At 45.5% G+C, this 24,444-nt stretch overlaps 1 protein-coding gene across 1 annotated transcript; it reads right to left on the reverse strand.

Moving 5' to 3' along the window:
• Nucleotides 1-729: 729 nt before the first annotated feature.
• SHISAL2A (shisa like 2A) lies at nt 730-19,182 on the reverse strand (the record flags this gene model as incomplete). Its single annotated transcript, XM_019937618.3, is given in 4 exon segments — nt 730-894; nt 897-986; nt 11,361-11,500; nt 18,956-19,182. Coding segments are annotated over 4 exon segments (606 nt in total), but the record flags the coding sequence as incomplete, so codon positions are not given.
• Nucleotides 19,183-24,444: the final 5,262 nt, after the last annotated feature.

Raw genomic sequence — 24,444 nt, forward strand, 5'->3', positions numbered from 1 at the left:
AGTCCCTGCTCTTAATTACTAAGTTATATTGAAAAACACTCACCTGTAATTTTTGGAGTTTTTGTAGCACTTTCATGTTTAGGAAGAGAGTTCATATCCATCAACTCACTGAACACTCACCACGACCCTGCAAGGGAACTGAGGCTCAGATAGACTAAGGGACTTTATCCAGGCCACACTGTGGAGCCTATTAACCATTTGTTCCCTCGCTCACGCGATCATTCACTCTTTCATTCACCTGAGGAACTGAATGATATTAAACATGGCTGGGCCCTGTGTATGTACTCTACACTCCTTCTCCTTCTGTTCCTTGGCAAGGGACTCACTCCAGGAGCGACACAGAGCTGCTGGAGGGGCACGAGTCACCTACCCCTGGGTCCTGGTCATCTTCCCCGGGCTTCCTAAGTACATCTGCTCTGTGGCAGGAAGACCAGGTCCGAATTCTCTGACTCCCCAGGTTAGGCGAGGGGCTCCTCTGAGCCTCCACAGGCCCCAGGCTTCTCCCTGCTCACCTGCAGTTGTTACGACCATTTTACCGGGGACCCATGTCTAAACTCCCTTCGGCCCACAGTGGGCCAGGCAGAGCACTATGGCTGGATCCACAGTAAGACCTGAGTGGGTTTGCTTGGAAAAGCCCTCATTTATGCCGCTAGGTTCCAAAGTCCCTTTGATTATCCCCAGCCCCACCTTTTTACCAAGAAGAGAGAATCCAGAAGAGGATGGTGTAGAAATATTTATTGGGTGTTTATGGAGCTGGGTCTAGACTGGGGACAGGGGCCTCCTCAGGGCTGCCCGGAATGTCACCGGCCATCACTGTAGCCATGAAGCAGTGCTGGAGGAGGCGTTTGGGGTCCACAGCCTGCTCTCCATTGCAGTCCGGCCATGGGTTCAGGAAGGGTGACTCTGCCCGAGAGGGCTCACTCCTGGCACCTCCACTGAATTGCCCATGTTCCCACCTTGGCAGTCAGGCAGCAGCTCATCAGGGTCTGGAAAACAGCAAGCCGAGGGCATGGGGCTTCCTCCTGCAGCCCTTCTTTCCATCAGGATCATACGTGCTGAACTCCCCTGAGTGCTTACCGTGGGCAGGATTGCGCTCAGAGTCTTAAATGCATCATTCATTTAACAAATATTCATTAACAATATACCACATCATGAACTAGGAGCTGTCAATGTTTCTCATGACCTTAACGTTTAATGGGGGAGACAGACAATAAACAATTGTTAGTACATATGAAGACTTCACCTTCACCATAAACCTGTGTGGTAGGTACTTTTAAAAACTCATTTTATTTTACATTTGGTAGTGTATATATGCTAGCGGGAAGCAGCTGCATAGCACAGGGATATCAGCTCGGTGCTTTGTGACCGCCTGGAGGGGTGGGATAGGGAGGGTGGGAGGGAGGGAGACACAAGACGGAAGAGATATGGGAACATATGTATATGTATAACTGATTCACTTTGTTATAAAGCAGAAACTAACACACCATTGTAAAGCAATTATACTCCAATAAAGATGTAAAAAAAACAAAACAAACACTCATTTTATAGGTGAAGATACAGGCTTACTACACAGCTAGCCTGCAGGGAAGTGCTGGAAATTTTAAAAGCATGTATTATTCTCTGCTTTAAGAATAGATTTCATGAGTCTCTTCACTGGCTGCTTAATCCTCTCCCCCTTTTATGACTGAGCTTGATAGGAAGCTCACTTGGCCTTATCATATCCCACTTCCTGTTCATGACTTATTCTGCTGCAGCTTACTTGGTTTCTGCCCTCAACAGAACTTAAAACTTTTTGTCACTGAATCCCATGGTTACTTATAAGTTATTGTCTCCCTTGGCTTATTGGGAGCATTTCACACAATTAAGCATTTCTGCCTTCTTGGATAAAAAGTGTATCAAGTGTTCAAGCCAGAAATGTGAGTCAACTCTCACACCTCCTCCCCCTCCCCCTTTCCAAAGTCAAGCAATTCACCAGGTCCTGTTGATTCCACCAAATCACTATCTACCGTATCCACCCATTCTCTCCATCCTCAAGGCCACCACACTAGGTCAGGCTTTCATTTTCTTCTGCCCAGGAAAAACAGCCTTCGGCTGGGTCCCCTCCAGTCCACCTTCCAGGCTATAGCTGGAGAGATCTTTTTATTTATTTTATTTTTTTGGCTGTTTGGGGTCTTTGTTGCTGTGCGCGGGCTTTCTCTAGTTGTGGCGAGCGGGGACTACTCTTTGTTGCAGTGCGCGGGCTTCTCATTGCGGTGGCTTCTCTTGTTGCCGAGCACGGACTCTAGGCATGCGGGCTTCAGTAGTTGTGGCGCACGGGCTTACCTGCTCCACGGCATGTGAGATCTTCCCAGACCAGGGCTTGAACCCCGTGTCCCCTGCATTGGCAGGCAGATTCTTAACCACTGCATCACTAAGGGAGTCCAGAGAGATCTTTCTAAGGTGAAGTGAGTCCATGTACTGCTCTTTCTCAAAAGCATTCAATGTCTTCCCATTACCTGTGATCCTTGAGGTGCATTCAAGGTTCTTCATGTACTAGCCCCATCACCCCTTCTCTAGCTTTGTTACTACTACTCTTCCCTCAAGAACTCTATGCTTTATTATACCAAAATTTCATTTTTCCCTGAATGGATCCATTCCTTCACATCTATGGGTCTCCGCTTTTACTGTTTCTTCTGCCTGGAATGATATTTTATACCTTCCTTGTCTAGAAAACTCCTATGCTTTAAAACCCATTGATGAAAGAGACCGAGGATGAATGGTGCCTTTGAAACCAAGGGAAGAGTGAATTTCAAGAAGGAGGCTGTAGGGCTTCCCTGGTGGCGTACTGGTTAAGAATCTGCCTGCCAATTCAGGGAACACGGGTTCGAGCCCTGGTCCGGGAAGATCCCACATGCTGCGGAGAAACTAAGCCCGTGCGCCACAACTACTGAGCCTGTGCTCTAGAGCCCGTGAGCCACAACTACTGAGCCCGCGTGCCACAACTACTGAAGCCCACGCACCTAGAGCCTGTGCTCTGCAACAAGAGAAGCCACCTCAATAAGAAGCCCATGCACTACAACGAAGAGTAGCCCCCGCTCGCCGCAACTAGAGAAAAGCCCTCGCGCAACAATGAAGACCCAACACAGCAAAAAATAAATACATAATTAAGTTTAAAAAAAAAAAAAAAAGGAGGCTGTATGGGACATTGGACTTGGCTACACAACATCCATTCCACCTCTTCCCACCCAGTAATAGCAATTATGTTTGGGTAGGATTGGCCCCATCTCAGCTCCAGCAGGGGGGCCTGATTGATCCCAGCCCATCAAGTAGTCCTGTTCCTTTGCCACAGGGGTCAGAAGTCAGTGCATAGCATTTCCCTGGATTCAGTGATTGGTTTAGGGTTGGCACAGGACCTGAGGTAGTCCAATCAGGGTAGAGGTCAGGCCTTTTTTTCCCTCCTGGTTGAAGGAAGAGATAGCTCCCTCTTTCTCCTCCTGGCTAGATGGGAACAAAAAGCACACAGTCCCAGGGACTGCTGGCAGCCAACTTACTACCATGGGAAAAATCAGTCTGAGGAGAAAGCCAACACAAGATAGAGGGCAGAGCTGAGAGAATCTCAGAGGAAAAAGCCACAGCATGAGGACATTGTGAACTTCTATTGAAACCATTCCTAAAACTCATCCTACTTTTGGACTTCTCATCTACAGAGCCAAAAAGTTCCTTTTTTGTTTTGTTTTGTTTTGAACTTTCTATTTTTAATAATTTAAGGCTCACAAAGAGTTACAAAAATAGTAGAGAGTTCCATTGTCCCCTTCACTTAGCTTTCCCCAATGATAACATCTTACATAACCATGGAGTAATTTCAAAACTAGGAGACTGCCATTGACATAGTACAATTGACTAAACTACAGATCCTATTCAATTTTACCCATTTTTATGTGGACTTTTTTTTTGGTGTATAGTACTATGAAAGCTTATCACATGTGTAGATTTATATAATCACTACCACAATCAGGATTAAGGACTGTTCCATCACCACAAAGAAACCTTCTCATGCTATCCCTTTATAGTCATACCTTCCTCCTAAACCTAACTCTGGTAACCACTAACCTCTTCTCCACACTATCATTTTGTCATTTAAGAAGTGTTATATAGATGGAATTATGCAGTGTACAACTTTTGAGATTGGCTTTTTTCACTCTGTTTAATACCCTTGCAATCTACTCAAGTTGTTATGTGTATTGACAGTTCATTCGTTATACACATTTGTATATAGGTTTTTGTGCAGACACACATTTTCATTTCTCTAGGACCACTTAGGAGTGTGATTGCTGTTTTGTATGGTATAGTGGGTTGAATGGTGACCCCCAAAGATATCATGTCCCAATCTCTGGAATCTGTGAATGTTACCTTATATGGTTTTTGCAGATGTGATGAAATTAAGGCTTTTGAGATGAGGTTATCCTCAATTATCTGGATGGACCCTAAATGCCACCACAAGTGCCCTTATAAGAGAAAGGCAGGGATTTCCCTGGTGGTGCAGTGGATAAGACTCGACACTCCCAATGCAGGGGGGTCAGGGTTTGATCCCTGGTCAGGGAACTAGATCCCACATGCATGCCACAACTAAGGAGCCCACGAGCCACAACTAAGGAGCCCGCGAGCTGCATCTGAGACCCAGCACAACCAAATAAATAAATAAATATTTTTTAAAAAGAGAGAGAAAGGCAGAGGGAGATAGACACTCACAGACAGTGATGTAAAGACAGAGGTAGAGATTGGAGTGATACAGCTACAAGCAAAGGAATGCTGGCAGTCACCAGAAACTGGAAGAGGTAAGGAACAGATTCGCCCATGGAGCCTTTGATTTCAGCCCAGCACAACTGATTTTGAATTTCTGGCCCCCAGAACTGTGAGAGAATACATGTCTATTATGTTAAGCCACCAAGTTTGTGGTAATTTGTTACAGTGGCCATAGGAAACTAATACATGTAGTAAGTATGTTTAACTTTACGAAAACACCAAACTGTCTTCGGAAGTGGCTATACCATTCTAATTCCCACTAGAAGTATATAAGCGATCCAGTCGTTCCATGTCCTCACTTTGGATTGTCAGTGTTTTTACTTTAGGGTTCTGATAGATGAGAAGTGATATCTCATTGTGGCTTTAATATGTGTTCTAGCTCCATTTATTTAAGTCTTCTTTGCTTTTCTTCATTAGCATTTTGTATTTTTTATCGTATAGCTCCTGTACATGTTTTGTTAGTTTTATACCAGAGTATTTCATTTTTTTCAGAGTGACTATACATGATATTATATTTAAAATTTTGATCTCCAGTTGTGTGTTGCTGGTATATATAAATACAATTGATGTTTGGGTCTGACCTTACATACTATGACCATGCTGAATGCACTTATTAGGTCTGGGAGGTTGTTTTGTGCATCTCTCTGTGCCTGTTTTGCAGATTCTTTGGGATCCTTTGTTATTTAAGCTTGCATTTTAAGGCATTCCATTTGGTACAGGGATTTAGTTCAATCTTCTATTCAATGCAAGAATCTCTTGCACTGAATCCCACATTTAGCTTTTTTCTGGTTACCTTCCAGGCTTGGGGGTGCTCTTTTTTTTTTAAACCAAAAGTTACAATTGATGAACTAAATACAACTATGGTGATGAGGGCCCACTTTACAAAAGTATTTCAGGTCTTATTCTAAGAAAGACCCAGCTTTATTGAATCAACATCTGCCTTCCTAAGGCTTCCCCCACTGATCCCAACTCTGTTCTCTGGCTTCTCTCAAAATGTCTCTTCCTCGTGCCCCAGGGTAGCCTTGCAGAGACTGGAGGTCCTAGGCCGTGAACCCTGAGACTCCTTTGCTTGAGGCCAAATGTCCCCAGCTCTTCAGCCGATACTCACATAATCTGTTTCTCAGACCAAGCTGGTCACCTGTCTCTGATCACCTTCTGATTGGTCAAATTTCCTCTGAAATAGTGGGTCTCTGAGCAGCTGGCAGTCAGGGCTTAGGGGGAATCCTTGGGCTTCTAGGAGCTATAAAACCTTGGCTCAAATCCTCATTCTGATATTAAATCATTGTGCTACTTTGGGCTAATTTCTTCTCCTCTCTGGATCTCAGTTACTATTCTATAAAATGGGGTAGAAAGTAGGGCTGGTCTTGTTTTTCTCTTTCTTTTCCCTGGAATTCCAAATTGTAAAGGATTCTGTCTGTATAATAGACTGCCTTTATTAGGTACTAGCTCCCCCCCTCCCATTTTCTATTAAAGAGTTCTGATTAGCAGGAAAGAGCCCGTGCTAATTACCCTCCTTGGACTAACATAATTCTAGCTCAAAACAAAGAAACTTGGTCCCAGTAAAACCTTTGAAATATTGGAAATTGCTCAAGAATCCTCATTGCTATATTTGGGGACCCTTGGGTGATATATTTGGAACCCAAAGTTGGGAACCTGTGGAGTGGATGCTAAAATGTTACCTCTGAGCTGTGACAGCTGATGCATTCTATTCAACTGCGAGTAAAGGACCATCATTCTCTTGCTTCCAGACTCTCTAATTCTGTTAATGTAATCTGAGCTTCCACTCACCCTTTTTTGGCAGATACATCACAATGCAGGTTCATACTGAACTTGTGGACCCAACATGTCTTTTTTATATGATTATCTTTCCCAGATCCCACGGATTCCCTCACATATATATCCCAGGGCCTTCAGTTCCACAACCCTTCAATTCCCTTCCAGGGAAACCAGCAGAATAGGCAATGGTCCAACTCTTGAGTACGCATATATATTTCTGCCTCTTCCTCTGGCTAATATATAATGAAAGTTATTAAAGTCCCTCAGTGGTGCCAGAAGCCTGGGGGAGGGAGTTCTATCTTATAAAGGTGCTAGCCAAGAGGCACTTGGAGAGGAGGATGCCTAAAGGCAAATATAAAAAGTTCAATTTTCAAGTTACAATAAGATCCATGTTTGGCTAAAACACACCGGTACAACAATCTTATCTGATTCTCCTAACAACTCTCTGAGGGTGGGTGTTATTATTCCATGTTATAGATAAATAACTGAGGCCCAGACAGAGAAGGTTAGCACTGACACAGGTATTAAGTATTGGATCCAGGATACACTTTCCGTTCTGCTCGATTCCAAAGCTTGGGCTCTTTCCACAGAGCAAGCATACCCTTAGTATAGGTTAGGAACTCTGTTAGGTGCTGGGGATACAAAGGCGCTTAAGACATGGTTCCTATATTTGAGATATTAACAGACAGGTTGAGGAGACTAACATGTAAAAATCTAAGTGCCTAATAATAATAAAAATGAGGGTTACTCATTGTTAAAAGTCTACCATGTATCAGAGACTAAGTAGCTCCTATGTAAGCATCACCTCTAGGTTTATAGCTTTCTTGGTGGGTATTATTGTACACATTTTACAGAGTAAACTGAGGCCCAGAGAGAAGTGACTTGCCTAAGGCCACACAATGAGAGTGACAAAGCCAGGATTAGAGCCAGATTCTCTGATACCCCAGCCCAGGGTTGTGTTTCCTACCTTTCTCCAGGGACCTTTCGGCCAGTCCCCCCATTACCTGGGGTCTTAGCCTGTAGTGACCAGCCAGGAAAGGAGTTCTCAGATTCTCTCCCTGCTTGGAGATGAGTCAAGACTGACCCATCACTGAGGCTTGTTTGGGTCATAGGTACTACCTCCCCAAGTGTGGTTAATTAAAAAGCAGGGCTTCCCTGGTGGCACAGTGGTTGAGAGTCCGCCTGCCGATGCAGGGGACACGGGTTCGTGCCCCGGTCCGGGAGGATCCCACATGCCGCGGAGCGGCTGGGCCCGTGAGCCATGGCCGCTGAGCCTGCACGTCCAGAGCCTGTGCTCTGCAACGGCAGAGGCCACAACAGTGAGAGGCCCGCGTACTGCAAAAAAAAAAACAAAAACAAAAAGCAGTGGGCTCTGAGGAAGTGGAACCTGGAAGGTAAGAGCGCCTGCTACAGGAAAAGATCTTTGGCCCAGGAGGCAAAGGCTTGGCCAGTTGCCTGGGTGACCTTGGGCACATGCATGTCCCTTTCTGGGCCTCAGCAACCCATTGATACAGTGAGAACATCAGACTTGATTTCTAGGAGCCCTATGAATTAGTGAGAATGGCTGATTAATGATATCCCCACCAACACTTTTCAGAGGAGGATGAGAACTGAATTCTTGTCTTCCTTTTTTTTCCCCCACTTTTTGTCTCTTATTAAAGGTACCTAGGTTGGAATATCATTCCACACTTATCTCACTCACCTCATCTGTAAAATAGGATTGATAATAACCACCTGGTAGAGTAGTTGAACGGGTTAAATGGGATAATATGTTTAAAGTCCTTGGCATAGTGCCTAGCACAAACGTAGAAGCTCGGTCAGCCTTCTGATCAAGCTAGTTCCTCACAAAGTACGAGAAGAAAAAAGTTTATGGTCTTTGTTGCATCCCAAGTTTGAGGGATGGGGTAGGGTGGGGGTAATGGGACAGTACAGACCATCTGGGCAGCAGAAGGAGCCTATTTTCAGAAGCTCTGTTCTATTTCCACTCTGCTCTTGCCAAGGAACTCCCCATCCCGTCCTTGCCCCCAGACTCAGAGATCAGGACCCCAGGTACCATGTGCAATGAGTGTGGGCTTTAGCGTCGGGAGATCGGGGTTGACATCCCAGCAGTACATGCTCACCAGCTGTGTAGACTCGGCCATTCACTTCCCTTGGCTAAGCCTTGATTTCCTCCCCTGTAAAATGGGGCTAATGATCTCTCTACATGTCCTACCAGAGAAGGAGATGGAAACAGATGAAAGTCTGTGTAAGGGGGCAAGCTCTGATTAGTGTAAGGTAGCGGCCTGTAAACGTCTCAGATGCAGGAGGGACAAGAGGCTCCTGGGTTGATGCTGTGGGTTCAGAGGAAGGAGAGGACAGCACTTAATGAAGAAAAAAGGGAGGTGCTAAGAGCTGAGTTTGGGCAAAAGGCAGAGAGAGCCTAAAACTGTCATTTAGTGAACAGTCAGGAAATGCATTTTCCATCTGAAAAATAAGAAGCCAATAGCAAGAACACAAGCTGTGTCAAACCCTGGTGACTGAATAATTGAATAACCCAGCTGGTGGCTGAGCAGTGAAAAGCAGGAGGGTGGTTTTCATTCACAGGATCGACGGACAGGTGAACTGTGTTCCCTTGAGTTAGAAAGGCTACAGGGGATAGGGTGGGGAGAGATGAGGGGAGCAGGGCACAAGCAGAAGCACCCCACACACCTGGCCTGGTGAGGTAGAAAGAGTAGGACTTTGGAGGCAGAAAAACACACATATTTGAATTCCAGCTCTGCAATTTACAAACTGTGACCCCTTGGGCTAGTTATCTGACCTCCCTGGAACCTGGTTTTCACATCTGTAACATGGGTGATAATAACACCTACCTCACTGGGGTAGTTTGGAAAATTAGACAAGATAGTGCATGTAAAGTTTCAAATGGTATCTGGCATAAAGTAGGGACTTCCCTTTCTCAGCACAGGGATAAGGAGAGGAAGGAAGGTGGAGGTGGAGTTGGCTCTGTCACTCACTCACTAGGTGACTGAGGCCTCGGTTTCCTGATCTGTAAAATGGATAGTAATAAGTTCTGTACTCTGCCTGGTTATTATGAAGAGCAAATGAGATGGTCTATTTAGAGCTAATTCATTCCTTTTAACTGCAGTATCATACTTTATTATTCCTCTACTGATGGACATTTAGTTTGTTTCCAGTGTGACAAGCTGTCATGGAATCCATCTTTACAAGTCCTCTCCTAGTGCAACTATATCTCTAAGGCAGATAATTAGAAAAGTGGAATTACTGAGTTATAGGGTATGTACATTTTTAGTTTAAATGGATAGTGCCAAGTTGCTCTACAAAGTGGTTTTACCAATTTATTCTTATCAGTGGTATATGAGAGTATCCATTCCCCCATGTAACCTTCTCACTATTAATGTGATCCATTTTTGGAGTTTTGCCAATGTAATCTTTTAAAAAAAGGTATGTCATTCTTAAATTGCATTCTCCTGATTATTAGTAAGGTTGGGCATCTTTTCATGTGTGTTGGGCATTTGTATTTTTTAGTGGATTATGTTTTTCTCACTTGTTCAAAGATATATATTCTTGATATCAATCCTGTCTCTATTTTAGATACAGTTGATTCTCATTAGTCGCTGTAGTTATGTTCTAAAAAGTCACCACAAACACTGAATTAGCGAATACTGAATTATTGCTCCTTGGGGAAATACAAAGTTAGGTTCCTGTGAGCCTCTGGTCACATTTTTGTCAGTCAATCAATATATAACTTTGTTTTGTGTGTGTTTCTGTTTAAAAACACCTTATTTAATATATATTGCTAATTCATTAACATTTAACTCATGGCCAACAGCACTGTACCTCCTGTCTGAGCAAAGTGTACTGAACACATGTATTTTTTCCATAAGGCACATGACAGCCTTGTACTGAGGAATACTAGACAGAACTTCAGCATTAATTTGGGGGTCATTTTCAACAGCGAAACCGCCAACAAAAATCATAAAAATGTGGCACTAAATATACCATGAAAATATACCACGAAATATAAATATACCACGAAAAGGACTTGTTTACTGTATAAGAGCAGAAACAAGAAGACAGAGCATGGCCTTCCTTGTTCAACCACAGCTGAGAATGTGTGTGATAGGGCAACTCAAATTTTTTGTTGCTCTGTGTACATCCACATCTGCACATGACCTCAAAAACACTGAAAGTATTGATTTTTGAGGTTACAAATTAATTCTAGCAAGTAGGCAAATTCACAAGTATGGAATCTGCAAATAATTAGGATTGACCGTGTGTGTGTATTTATATCTTTGCAGTCCACCACTTGTTTTTTAACTTTATGTATGGTATCTTTTGTATTATTTGTATTTGATGTCTATTTGTATTTGATGTAGGCAAATTTGCCAATATTTCCCTCATTTTTAAAATTAAACATTTTATTCATGTTATTATATTCTTTAATTAGTCTGTTTCTGGAGTCTCTATTCTAGGGTTTCTCAACATCAGCACTATTGACATTCTGGGTCAGATAATTCCTTATTGTAGGGTGCTGTCCTATATATTGTAGGATGTTTAATAACATCTTCCTGTAACAAATAGGATGCTGACTATAATCAAATTATTTTGATTAACAATGAGCACATGGAAGAGTTTGAGATGGAAATGTCCATATCATGAACCTCCTGAGAAATGTGCTGCTGCTTCAGAATATTCCAGAAACACTTTTGAGGCAAATGTTCCGAACATAATTTCTAAATATCTCCCCTCTGCAAAGGTGCTAACCTGCTGAATACAAGGAAATCATGTGACCTCTTTCTTACCTGTAGTCTGTAAGCTTAATCCTGGGTCCAACTTTGTGTGGGGTTTTGAGCTGATGAACAGGTAACAAAGCACACAGGCGGTGACAATGAAGGCCGGGAGGACCACTGCTGCTATGGACAGGCCCACAAGAGCACCAATACTGGGGAGAGAAAACCATAAGGGAGCAGAGGGTCAGGAAAGGACTTGGGAAGCAGCATGTTATAAGAGAAGTATTGTAGGTGTTATAGGAGTCAGCTGACTTTAACTTTTGTTCGTCTCTCCTTGCCTTAAACAGGTTTTCTGGCCCTAAGCATGGGAAAGAGCATCAACTATGTGGCAAGCACTCACCACATACATAACTTGACATGGCTCAGTGTCACCATGTAGTTGGGACTCAGTATGTGTTCCCTTTCTTCTCCTCTCCTTTCCTCAACCTGCTCCCACCCCAGGAAGCTAGAGATGATCTTAAAGAGCCCTCCCCACACTGCTGTTTCTTAAAAATCAAGGGACTTTCCTGGTGGCACAGTGGTTAAGAATCTGCCTGCCAATGCAGGGGACACTGGTTCAAGCTCTGGTCCAGGAAGATCCCATATGCCGCAGAGCAATTAAGCCCGTGCGCTACAACTACTGAGCCTGCGCTCTACAGCCCGTGAGCCACAACTACTGAGCCCACGTGCCACAACTACTGAAGCCCGCATGCCTAGAGCCCATGCTCCGCAACAAGAGAAGCCACCACAATGAGAAGCCTGCGTACTGCAATGAAGAGTAGCCCCTGCTCGCCGCAACTAGAGAAAGCCTGCACGCAGCAACAAAGACCCAACGCAGGCAAAAATAAATAAATTTATCAAAAATCAAGACACATAGCAGGCCTTAGTTCAATACCCACTGTCCTTCCAGCTTCAAGGTAATTTCTGACCCAGTCTCTAGTGGGTCATCACACCAGTGTGGACTCCATGTCTAGAACACCTCCCTGCTGCTGGTCCCTCACCCCACAACTTCACTGCCTCTGCCCCAAGTCAGGCCTTGGTCACCTGGTCTCCATACAACTACCTTCTGGCTCATTTTGGGGTCCACTGTCTTTCCTGTTTCACATGATCTCTCCCATCATCCCCCCACATCAGAATTTCACCTGTCCTTGAAGACCCATCTCAAATGTCTCCTCCTCAACGCTTTCCTTGGTCCTCTTTCTCTCTCCTTTCTTCTTCCAGGCCAGGCCCACCCAGCCAGAACGCCTACTCTGGGCCTTTAGCACTTCCTACTTGGTCAGGCAGCCCAATGTGGTAGGGAAAGAACAGAGAGCTTTGGAACTCTTACAGACCCACCTAGTTTAGGACCCAGGTCTGTACCTAACTCGATGTGAGATCTTGATGAAATTACTTAGCCTTTTGAGCCTCAGCTTCTTTGTCAGAAAAGTGAGAATGATCAAAACACAGCACCTCACAGGTGGTAGTGAGGATGAATGATATATGTAATATTCTTGGTGCATAGAAGTTCAACATATTCCTCCTGTGTTCTTTGTAGGGAGACTGAGACCATGTTTAACTGGCTTTGTTCTCTCCTTGTACAAGCTCCAGCACATAGTAGGCACTTAGTAACTATTATTGAGTACCTACTTTGCGCCAAACACTGTGGGATGTTCTCCCAATAGTAGGGGATAGGTAGCACCAGGATTGTTTTTGTGCCCTTTCTGCCTGTGATTCCTGCAGCTTTTCTGCACCACCCCCAGCCCTGACCCCAGCCTCAGATTCCTGCCTTTGCCATTTCTGTTGGATTTCACTCCCAGCTAGCTGATGGCTAACTTCCACTAAACAGGAACACCTTAGAGCTTTGGACAGTGTGTTTTCCCAAGGCTAAATAAATTATTGGATATCCCTGCAGTGGAATAGTATAGAGCCATTAAAAACACGTTTTCAAATAATATTTAAGATCAAGGATAAATTCTTTTTTTTTTAACATCTTTATTGGGGTATAATTGCTTTACAATGGTGTGCTAATTTCTGCTTTATAACAAAGTGAATCAGTTATACATATACATATGTTCCCATATCTCTTCCTCTTGCGTCTCCCTCCCTCCCACCCTCCCTATCCCACCCCTCCAGGTGGTCACAAAGCACCGAGCTGATATCCCTGTGCTATGCGGCTGCTTCCCACTAGCTATCTACCTTACGTTTGGTAGTGTATATATGTCCATGCCTCTCTTTCGCTTTGTCACAGCTCACCCTTCCCCCTCCCCATATCCTCAAGTCTGTTCTCCAGTAGGTCTGTGTCTTTATTCCTGTCTTACCCCTAGGTTCTTCATGACATTTTTTTTTCTTAAATTCCATATATATGTGTTAGCATACAGTATTCGTCTTTCTCTTTCTGACTTACTTCACTCTGTATGACAGACTCTAGATGTATCCACCTCATTACAAATAGCTCAATTTCGTAAGGATAAATTCTGATGAGATAATGTTAAGTGAAAAAAGCAGGACCCACTACTAATTATATAGTGTAGTCCTAACTTAAATAAATAAACATAAACATAACATATACATGCATAACATAACATAGGTAAGGTTGGATGTAAATGCACTAAAATGCGAACGGGCTGTCTCTGGGAGTAGCACAGGCTGTGGATGTCCTGTCTGTGTCCCATTGGGTCTTACAGTTGTGGAATATTCTGGCCAGGGTTTCAAAAGCCCGCAAACGTATCTCTTTGTCTGAGGGCTTTCTTGGGCCCAGAACAGTCTCTGTCTGCATGTCGAACAGGTCAAAAGTACAGGAAAATTAATGCCTCCCTTCTCCCACCAGCACACAGTCAATGACTGAAAGAAATTGGTATGTAAATACCCAGCTTCCTGGCCCTCAGATGGGATGACTCTGAGAGTATGTTCTACACTGGCTGGCAGAGTTGAGCAGTTTAAGCTCTGGTGGCCCTTGGTGGTGACTTGCTTGGTAACACCATCATTAGCTCCTTCCCTTTCCCATCTCACTTCCCCACCCTGTACCAGTATTTTCTAGGATTGCTGGTCATATAAACTACTTGCCCTCAAATCCTTGTTTCCAAGTCTTCTGGGGAGCCCAAGCTAAGACACTGGATTTCTCATGGTTGCTTTCCTTTTTTGTTTCTCCTGTCCGTTCCACTTTTTCCACATTGAGCATATAGTACTTTTTAGTTCTTTAGGACTAGTTTACTACTTTTTAGTTTACTATTTAACTAAGTATTATCTCCTTTCTTGAGATACACTCACTGTTTATAAGGCTGTTATCTGGAAGACTCGTGCTCAGGTTGGGACCACACCCTTTACAAGGGACATCCATGGGCACCTAGCTGGAAGAAGACCTGTAAAAGTAGGATCCTTTGAGGAGTGGGTGAGAAAGCTGGGGGGATATATTCCAGATCAGCGGTCAGTCTGGTAGTGGGCACTGCTCTGATGGTCTGTCTGGGAACGGATGAACAAGCTCCCAAGGACAGAGCTGGGAACAACAAGGGAGGGTCCAAGGGGGAAAATCTGTACTCAGTATAAGATGAACTCAAATGATCAGAGTTTTCCCATGGTGAATGTACTGCCTCAAGAGGTGGTAAGTTTCCTATTGTTGGACAGGTTTGCACAAGACCTGGATGAATCCACCTTTCAATGAAGTTAGAGATTCCTGCCTATGGTGGGAAATTGGATTGAAGAGCTGCTAGCCTTCTAGGATTTCACAGATCTATGACTCTGAAAGATAGGTAATCCACTGTGACTTCTAGGAAAGAACTGGAGGGATGGTCTAACATTTGTTAGGGTTTTTTTTTTTTTTGCAGTATGCAGGCCTCTCACTGTTGTGGCCTCTCCCATTGCGGAGCACAGGCTCCGGACGCGCAGGCCCAGCGGCCATGGCTCACAGGCCCAGCGGCTCTGCGGCATGTGGGATCCTCCCAGACCGGGGCATGAACCCGTGTCCACTGCATCGGCAGGCGGACTCTCAACCACTGCGCCACCAGGGAAGCCCCTTTGTTAGGGTTTTTGAGTCAGACAGTTCTAAGTGTGAATCCTGGTTCTCTCACATATAAGTTGAAAAATCGTTCACCTTTTGAGCTTCATTTTCTTCATTCATAAAAGTTACTATATCACGAAGTGTCCATAAAGATTAAATGAGATAGTGTATATACAGTGCCTGATCGCCAGTTCTGCCCTCCAGCAAGGCTGCTGCCTTTGGCTCACATCCTGATAAAAAACAGAACTACTGGGGCTTCCCTGATGGCGCAGTGGTTGAGAGTCCGCCTGTCGATGCAGGGTACACGGGTTCGTGCCCCGGTCCAGGAAGATCCCACATGCCGCGGAGCGGCTGGGCCCATAAGCCATGGCCGCTGAGCCTGCGCTCCGCAACGGGAGAGGCCACAACAGTGAGAGGCCCATGTACCGCAAAAAAAAAAAAAAAAAAAAACAGAACTACTGATAAAGGATGTTTGGAAAGTCAGCCAGACATGTGATAGCACCAGCTGCTTTTCCACAGGGAGTCTTCATTTCCTGAGACATGCTTTTTTTTTAAATAAATTTATTTATTTTATTTATTTATTTTTGGCTGCATTGGGTCTTCATTGTTGCACGTGGGCTTTGTCTGGTTGCAGTGAGCGAGGGCTACTCTTCGATGCGGTGCGTGGGCTTCTCATTGCCGTGGCTTCTCTCATTGCGGAGCACGGGCTCTAGGCGCGCGGGCTTCAGTAGTTGTGGCTCACGGGCTCTAGAGCACAGGCTCAGTAGTTGTGGTGCACGTGCTTAGCTGCTCCGCGGCATGTGGGATCTTCCCGGACCAGGGCTCGAACCCATGTCCCCTGCATTGGCAGGCGGATTCTTAACCACTGTGCCACTAGGAAGTCCTGAGACATGCTTTGAAAAACAGCAATTCTTCTTGAGCACTACCCAAAGAAACAGTGTTTACCTGCTGATTTTCATGTTTTTAAGGGCCAGCTTTCATGAAAAGGGCCAAATGGAGTCCAGAACAAAACATGTTCTCCACCCTGCAATGGCGGGGCTCTGACATCCCATGCCGGAAGGGTTGTTTCAGGGTTTGGAGTATACTGATCACCTAATGTCCTGAGGACCCCAGTTTCCCTCCTCCACTTTACAATTGTCTGTGATGTTTATGAACCATATTATAGCCATGCCTAGGAAGAGTCAGCCCTGCAGGCCAGAACCTTTCAGCTGCCCTTGGGGTCATAGAATGGAAGCACACAACATGCAATGTGACCTCAGAGATCACCCCATCCAACCCTCTAGCTCACTGTCTGAGCCACTAAAGCACTCTATGCCTCAAGAGGGTCCAAGGCAAGGAGAGGGACCCCAAGGGGTGTATAGGGAAGGGGGTGGTAGTAGTGGGATGGGATCCTGGCTGGGTGCTGAGGAGTTCACTCATCTCTGTGTCTCCAAGTGCTACAACAGTGTCCAGAAGACAGCAGAAGGTCAGTGAGTATCTTTTCAAGTGATCTGAGTAGAGCAGGTTATAAGAGCCAGGCTAGATTTAGACATTTGTGCAGCAGCTCAAGCCTGGGCTTGGGACCAGACAGGCCTGAGTTTTCATCCCAGTTCTGCCACTTCCTCTCACTGGGGTACTCTAAGATAGTAACTTAACCTCTTTCAAGTTTTCTCATCTGTAAGATGGAGAAAAGATATGCCAGGGTTGTGAATGTGTGAATGCATCTAGCCCTTGGATGGTGTTAGGTAATGTTCTTTAAATCTCAGTGTACCATGACATTGTTGGAAGATCTTGGACAATTCACTTTCATATTCTGAGCTTCACTTTCCCCACCTATGAACCAGGGAAAGGGAACTCCCTTTTATTGAGCATCTACTATATGCACTAGTCACTTTCACATGCATTATTGCACTTAATCCTCACAATAATTCCATGAGACAGGTATTACTATTGCCATTTTAAAGATGACAAAAGAGACTCAGAGATAATTTGCCCAAATTCACATAGCTAATAAGGGACAGAGCCAAAGTTTGGACCAGGTTCTAACCAGCCCCAACACTCCACACTGCTTCCATACCTCAAAGGGAGGTCAGCGCTGTCATATTTCAATACTCAGCTCAGTACTAAGTACACAGTGGGTCTTCAACAAATACTCCATTGTTATATTTTAGATGCACGTCATCTCTCTTTAAATGGACTGTGAACTCCTCAGAGAGGGAATCATTGATTTCTGTGTCTCTAATGCCTAGCCTAGCACCTGGCACAAAGCAAAGGCTATAATGAATGAATGAAAATATGGATGAACAGAGAATATATGAATATAATTCCCCAGGTGACAGCAGCCAAATGTGCAGGATCTGAAAACCTGGCCATCTGAAAATCCTTTGGAATTACAGATTGAGCAGTCTAGAAAACTAATATCTGTAATTGTTCGTGGCATATGCCAAGTTGATTTTACCTCTTGATCTCATTTGGTCCTTGCCCTAGTCAGAAATCATCCTCCCTATCTGATAGATGAAAAGAGAGAGGCTCAGAGAGGTTTCAGAGGCAGACTGTCCTTTCCCACCCAGCAGGCATACAGCCTCTGGTCACATACTTCCAGAGACAGGAAGATCACTGTCTACTGAGGCAGCCCACTCCATTTTCGCTGATGCCTGTTTCCCAGAGCAGGCTCAGGGTCAGGTCCTATTCTCTGGGTGAGGCCTTTGGAGACCCACAGAGGTTGAGACCTGTTACCCTCTCAGTCCCACACTTGGGTTCCAGGAATGTCAGCACTGGCCTAACCACCTGCTTCTCTGAACTAGTGGGGAAAATGACGTCCTGTGGTGGGGATTCACCCAAATTACACCAATCTGGCTTCTGCTGTGGCATCATGTCATTGTCTCATTATGAAGTTGGAGGCAACTCTGAGTCTTTGGTCTTCTGCCTTAGCTCAGAACTCACCACAGGGTCTGGCATTGCTAAGGCCTCAGGAAGGGGTGGCTGAAAGAATGACTAAATATGAGGGGGAACAAAAGAATTGAGGTTGGGCTGAGGCTCGTGTTGAGTTGGGGTGTAGCATCAGGTGAGGTATTAAGGCTTGAGAGTGAGGTTTGAATGTAGGTCTAGATAATGTTTGGAGTTGGGGTGAGGAGGAGAGCTGAGGTGGGCTTGCAGGGAGGACTGAGGCGGAGGTTAGGGCTGCTGATAGAGTAAGTACTGGGGAGTGGGTTAGGTCAGGGATGAGGCTGATTATGGCATTAGGGAGGGGACCCTGGTTGGTACTTGGATAAGGGAGGAGTCTGGGCATCCTGTGAAGGCTGCAAGATGGGAGTTTGCTGTTAGGCTGGGGCTTGTTGTGTAGTTTGAGGTTGGGTTGAGGGTGGTGGATGATGATGTTTGGAGTGGGGATGAAGTGAAGGTTTTTCAGGGTAGAGTTGGTGTGAGGTTCAAGGATGGATCTGAATAATGGTTGGGTCAAAATGGGGGAATGGAGCGGAGAAGCGGCCGCAGGGGGAGCTGGGTTGGTGACAGGGCGAGAGCCTGAGAGGGTAACGACTGGGTGGGTGTCGGTGCTGACGTTGTGGTGGGCACCTCGATGAGGACTGAGACTTTAGCAGGCGGCTGGGCCGAGGATGGAGCACGGGGGCTAAGACTGGAGTGGGGTTCTAGGTGCGGTTAGGGCCAGGGCCGGTACCTGAGCCACCACATGTAGCTGTGCTCGTAGGGGAAGAAGCTGTGCGGGTCGTCGCAGCAGTACTTGTGGTCGCGGAAGCCGCAGCAGAAGACGGCCGCCGAGAGACGAACGGACGGAGACAGAACTGAGCCCGAGAAAGATACAAGGAGAGAGGCAGAGATAAGCAGAGAGACAGAGATTGACGCAGAGACGAGGAGGACACAGAGAGGGGCGCGGAGACGCAGCGGTTAGAGACCTAGAGTCCCCGAGGACGGAGGGAGGCGACCAGGTACCCGACAGGGCTCGGCAGGAGGGGAGATGGAGGAGGGAGAGAGAGGGAGGAGGAGGGCGTGGAGAGCGGCGGAAAGGCAGGCGGGAGCCGGGAGGAGGGAGTCGCCCGCGTCTCTGCCAGCGTCCCCCACCGGCCCCACTACGTTCCCAGTTTATACACTAGGGCGCTGGGTGCTCAGAGAGACAGCGCATGTCCAGGGTGGCAGAGCAGGAATCGAAGCCACCGGCTTGAATTCCACATCTGCGCTGAGCACCCGCCCTTGTGCTAGGCGCTGTGCGGGGCAGTCCCAGGCTAGTGCAGGACACAGACAGGGGACCTGCCATGGACCACACAGTAGGGCCAGTATAGGGATGATCAATGCACGACCTCACTTAACCTTCACAGCAACCCAGAGGACCAGGATTTTCATACTCATTTTATAAATGAGAGCTTAGGGTCAAATTAAAGTCATTTTCCAGGGCTCTTAAAGCCCATGGGATTTTAACGTGGGTCTGTCTTGTTCCCAAGCCCTTGCTCTTTCTGGGGTTCTCGCAGAGCCTCTTTTCCAGTGACTTTTATATGTTGTCATCATCTGGCTTCCTTGCCTGCCACTTCCTTTCCCTGAGCAGCTAACTCATGCACTGACATGTTCACGCTCCCCTGTTCATACTCTCTGCCACACTGGCCTAGGACAAGGGGGGCTAGTGGATGTCCAGATGGTAACTCCACCCAGCAGGAAGCAAAGCCAACACACCTCTCCGTTCTCAAACATCATTTCCATATCACAAGATCGGTGTTCTCACTAGGATCAGAGAACCACAGTCTGATGGAACTGAATGAAGCCTTTGGAGACTGCCTGTCTGTCCTCTCAGGGTACACTGGGGAAACCCAGGCTCTGAGAGGTGCACAGTATGGCCCAATTACACTGAACCAGGACTAGGGACAGCTGAACTTTAGTTGTCAATACTTCCCATTCAGCCAATCACAGAGTGTTGGAGCTGAAAAGGACCTATGGGTCATGTAATCAGTTACTGAGTTACAGCTGGCATTAAAAAAAAATTAATGGAATAGAAAATGCGCACTGCAAATAGCAAAGTTAAGTATTCTTCCATAAAATGCTTGTTTCATTTACATGTGTCTCTGTGTACTGTGGTCCAGATCACAATGTAAAATGCATTTCTTATTTTGAGTCAGGTCAAAAAGGTTTGAAAGCCACTGAATCTGACACCTCCCATTGTACAGATGGGCAGGGACTCACTCAAGATTACAAAATATTTAGCTCTCCTCATTTCTCACAGCAGTGGATAGAGTAGGAAATAGCTAATGTGATGCCTTGGGAGTCCCTAATTCCTCCATCCCTTGCTTTCAGTGTGTATGGGATAAATCATGGGCATCAGGGGATCTGGGCTCAAGCCCTAGCTCTACCCCTTCTCTGCTTTTACTCTCTGTGCTTCAGGTTCCTTTTCTTCATCCAGGTCAGCTCCTCAGATACTGATGTGTGCCATGCCCTTGACCTGGGCTCTGGGGCCCCTGAGAGAGATCAGATCTGGGTCTGCCCTTGAGAAACACTGTATAGTGGGGCAGTCGGACAGATGACGACAGGACACGGCAGTGAAGGGGGAAATTCAGGGACCATGGCCACGGAGGGATCACCCTCTGAAGGAGAAGGGAAGAGTTTTGAGGGGGTAGTGTCTTCAGGGGTCACTGTAAGGTCAAATATGAAAACTGGAAGGAATTGTTAATATCCTCCAGAAAATTCCTCCCCTAGGCTGTGAATCTCTGGAAACTGGGAACTGTATGACTACTTTAATGGAGGTGCACTTTGGCCTCTTTATTAGATGGAGAGCAAAGAGAAAGGGTGGAGTCCTGTGGAAAGGATTGGGGTCTCCTGGAGACATGGGATTCAGCTGTGAGGTGCAAAGCACTCTGCTCTGGCTTTTGGCAAAATTGGGAAGCTGTCAACAGTTTCCAAAGCCCTTTTCCAGCCAAGAATTAATTTGTTCCTCCAGCAACCCTGTGGAGTGAGCCAAGCAGGGATGATGGGGCCCCTGAGAGAAATAACAAGGCCAATGTCACAAAGCAGCCAGTGGCCCAGGCAGGACTAGTATCCGTGTCTGTCTAGCCAAGGGTCCTCCCTGGCAGTCTGATGCAAACTATGGTCCCCTATTCAGAAGAATATTTTTAACTACAAAAAGTAAATTACTTAGGATTACAAAGGATACCAATTATGTAGAATCATTATCAAAACAGTTATTTTGTGAATTAGTTCTTTTTTAACATATTAAATAATGAGATAGAGAGATTCGTCTATTAACTATTGTAACTTTGAGATGGTGAATGAGTGTAAACAGTATTTCAAGATAATGCTACTGTAATGCAATACAAAAATAACTGATTTCTATTGGTGACAAAGTCACAGGTTCTGCTAATACTACTGTGATTTGTTGCTTACATGCATGATAGAAGGGAATGCTAAATTTGACTTAGGGGTAGTGAAAACAAGGATGTAATCTTTTTCAATACAACTTCATGGACCTCTCCCATGCTGAACTCTATCAATGGACCCCTTGGGCTCTTTGGAATCTATGCGAAAATCTTCTACCTCTTCTGGTCTAGAACCTACTCTAATGCCTGTTCCTTCATCATGTGTGTCATATTTCTTCCTACAGACACTTACTGCAGACCTACTATATGCCAGGCAGTTTCCCATCTTGCATGTCATGTAGTCCTTGAAAACTTTCTTTGAGGTAGGTGTTTTTCTTCCCATTCTTCAGGGAAGGTAACTGAGACTCAGAGAGGTCAAGTGATTTATCCAAAGCCACACAGCTAGTAAATAGACCCCTCCTTCCTCCCAACCTGAGGTCTGGGGGCCAGAGTCTCCAACCAGAGGGGAAGGAAAGTGTAGGAGGGAAGAGTAAGCAGGGAGAACTCACATTTATGGAGAACACACTGTGAACTAGAACTCTGTGCTTTTCATAGTCTCCTTCAGTCCTCACAACTCTGTGCAGTGTTACTTTCTTAATAAAAATAAAAATAATTAAATATGTACATATTTATTATAAAACAACAAATTAGAAAATATAGATAAACCCAAAGAAAAAATATCACCCATTACCTCACCAGGTAGAAATATCTCTTAATACTTTGGTATGGAGTCTTCCAGATACACACATAATTTTGCACCCACTCTACCCATAGGAAAACTGGACCCAGAGAGGTTAAGTAACTTGCTTAAGGATATACAAGTAATAAGCTACAATCACCTGCGGTGTGACCTTAGGCAGGTCACTTTCCCTCTCTGCATTAGGGCAGTAGTGAAGATGGAAGGGCATGAAGCCTGGCACCCAGTGAGTCACAGTAACTGGAAGCTCCTTCTGCGTGGTTCTCAAAACAATGCGCTCTAGACCTGGCAGCTTTGCTCCGGAGCCCGGTCCTCAGGGGTCCGGAAAGAAACGCCCCTCGCTGTCGTGGGCCGCGCAGCTCGGTGACTGAAGCCCACGGAGGCTGAGAATCCGGGCACAATCCGCGGTGAGGACTCGGTTCACTCACTGAGGGGTCTGCCCGGAGTCCTTGGACTCTGGACGCAGTGGAGCACCCCCCTCTCCCCTTGCCCTACTGCCTCCAGCTGTAACCGCCCGACGCCCCTCCCCGATGGCTCTCCGCATCCACGACCCGGCTCCGGTGCCAGCTTGCAGGTCACCGCAGCTGGAGAAGCAAAGAAAGGACGCTGATGTGCATTGAGCACAAGGCCAGTTCCTCGCACCACCACTCCCCTGCTGCCCAAGACTGATTCTTTCTCTTCTTTTCCAGAATGAGGCTCTTGCTTCTCATCCTGAGAGAAGTGACTTTGCCACGTTGGAACATGAAATCCAGGGACAAACCGGACTGAGGCTCAGATCTCCTGATACCAGCTAGGCTCTCCCCCAACTCTAAGTGGTCACTCTTTGGGTTTAGGTTTTCGTTAGTTTGCTGTTTGTTTGTCTTCCTATGAAATCTTTAAAGCACACAAACAACATAAAGAATAATACAAGAACCACCCATGTACTACTCAAATTTAAGAAATAAAAAATTTGATCAATCCTGTTTGAAGCCCCACTCCTACCTCCATACTCCTCCTTCCCCACATAAGTATTCTCCTGAATTCGGTGTTTATCGTCCCCATGCTCTTATTCATGCATTTATCACATACATATGGATCTTTGAACAATGTATGAAATTGCTTTACGTGTGATTACATCTTAAATAAATAGCATCACATTGCATGTATTCTTCTGGAGCCTGATTTTTTTCACTCAGTCTTATGTTTTTGAGTTTTGTCTATATTGATGTGTATGCTCAATCTGGCTCATTCACTTTTACTGCTATATAGTTTTCCACTTAGTGAATATATGATAATTTATTATCCATTTTCTTCAAAGTTCAGATTCCTTCCAATTTCTTTTTTTTTTTGCGGTACGTGGGCCTCTCACTGTTGTGACCTCGTGGCCTTTCCCGTTGCGGAGCACAGGCTCCGGACGCACAGGCTCAGCGGCCATGGCTCACGGGCGTAGCTGCTCTGCGGCATGTGGGATCTTCCCGGACTGGGGCACAAACCTGCGTCCCCTGCGTCGGCAGGCGGACTCTCAACCACTGCGCCACCAGGGAAGCCTCTTCCAATTTCTTTTATTACTATATAATGCTGTTTCTCTTGTGATTTTTTATTTTTAAAATCAATTTTACTGAGGTATATTTTACAAACAGTAAAATATACCCATTTTAAGTGTACAGCTTGGTGACTTTATACTCATGTAACTACCACCACAGTCAGGATACAGCACATTTCCATCACTTGTCACCATCCATTGTGCCACTTTGCAGTCAGCCCTCCTCCCCACCCCTAGCCTGGCCTTAGACAACCACTGCTCTGCTCTCCCTTCCTATAGGTTAGTTCGGCCTGTTCTTGAATTTTTGTCTTAATGGAATCCGATAGTATGTCCTCTTTTGTGCCTGACCTATTTTGCTCACCACAGTGCCTTTGAGATACACAGAAATTGTTGCATGTAGGAGTAGTTCCTTCCTTTTATTGCCGAGTACCTGGAAATATACTCATTATATGAAATACTGCAATTAGTCCATTCAACTGTTCATAGGCATTAGAGTTGTTTCCAGCTGGGTACTATCATGAATAAAGTTTCTATAAAATTTTTTGCATATATTTTTTTTGGGGGGGGCTATGTTTTCATTTCCCTTGGGTGAATCC

The sequence above is a fragment of the Tursiops truncatus genome, chromosome 1 (assembly GCF_011762595.2).
Source record: "Tursiops truncatus isolate mTurTru1 chromosome 1, mTurTru1.mat.Y, whole genome shotgun sequence".
NCBI classification, from domain to species: Eukaryota; Metazoa; Chordata; class Mammalia; order Artiodactyla; family Delphinidae; genus Tursiops; species Tursiops truncatus.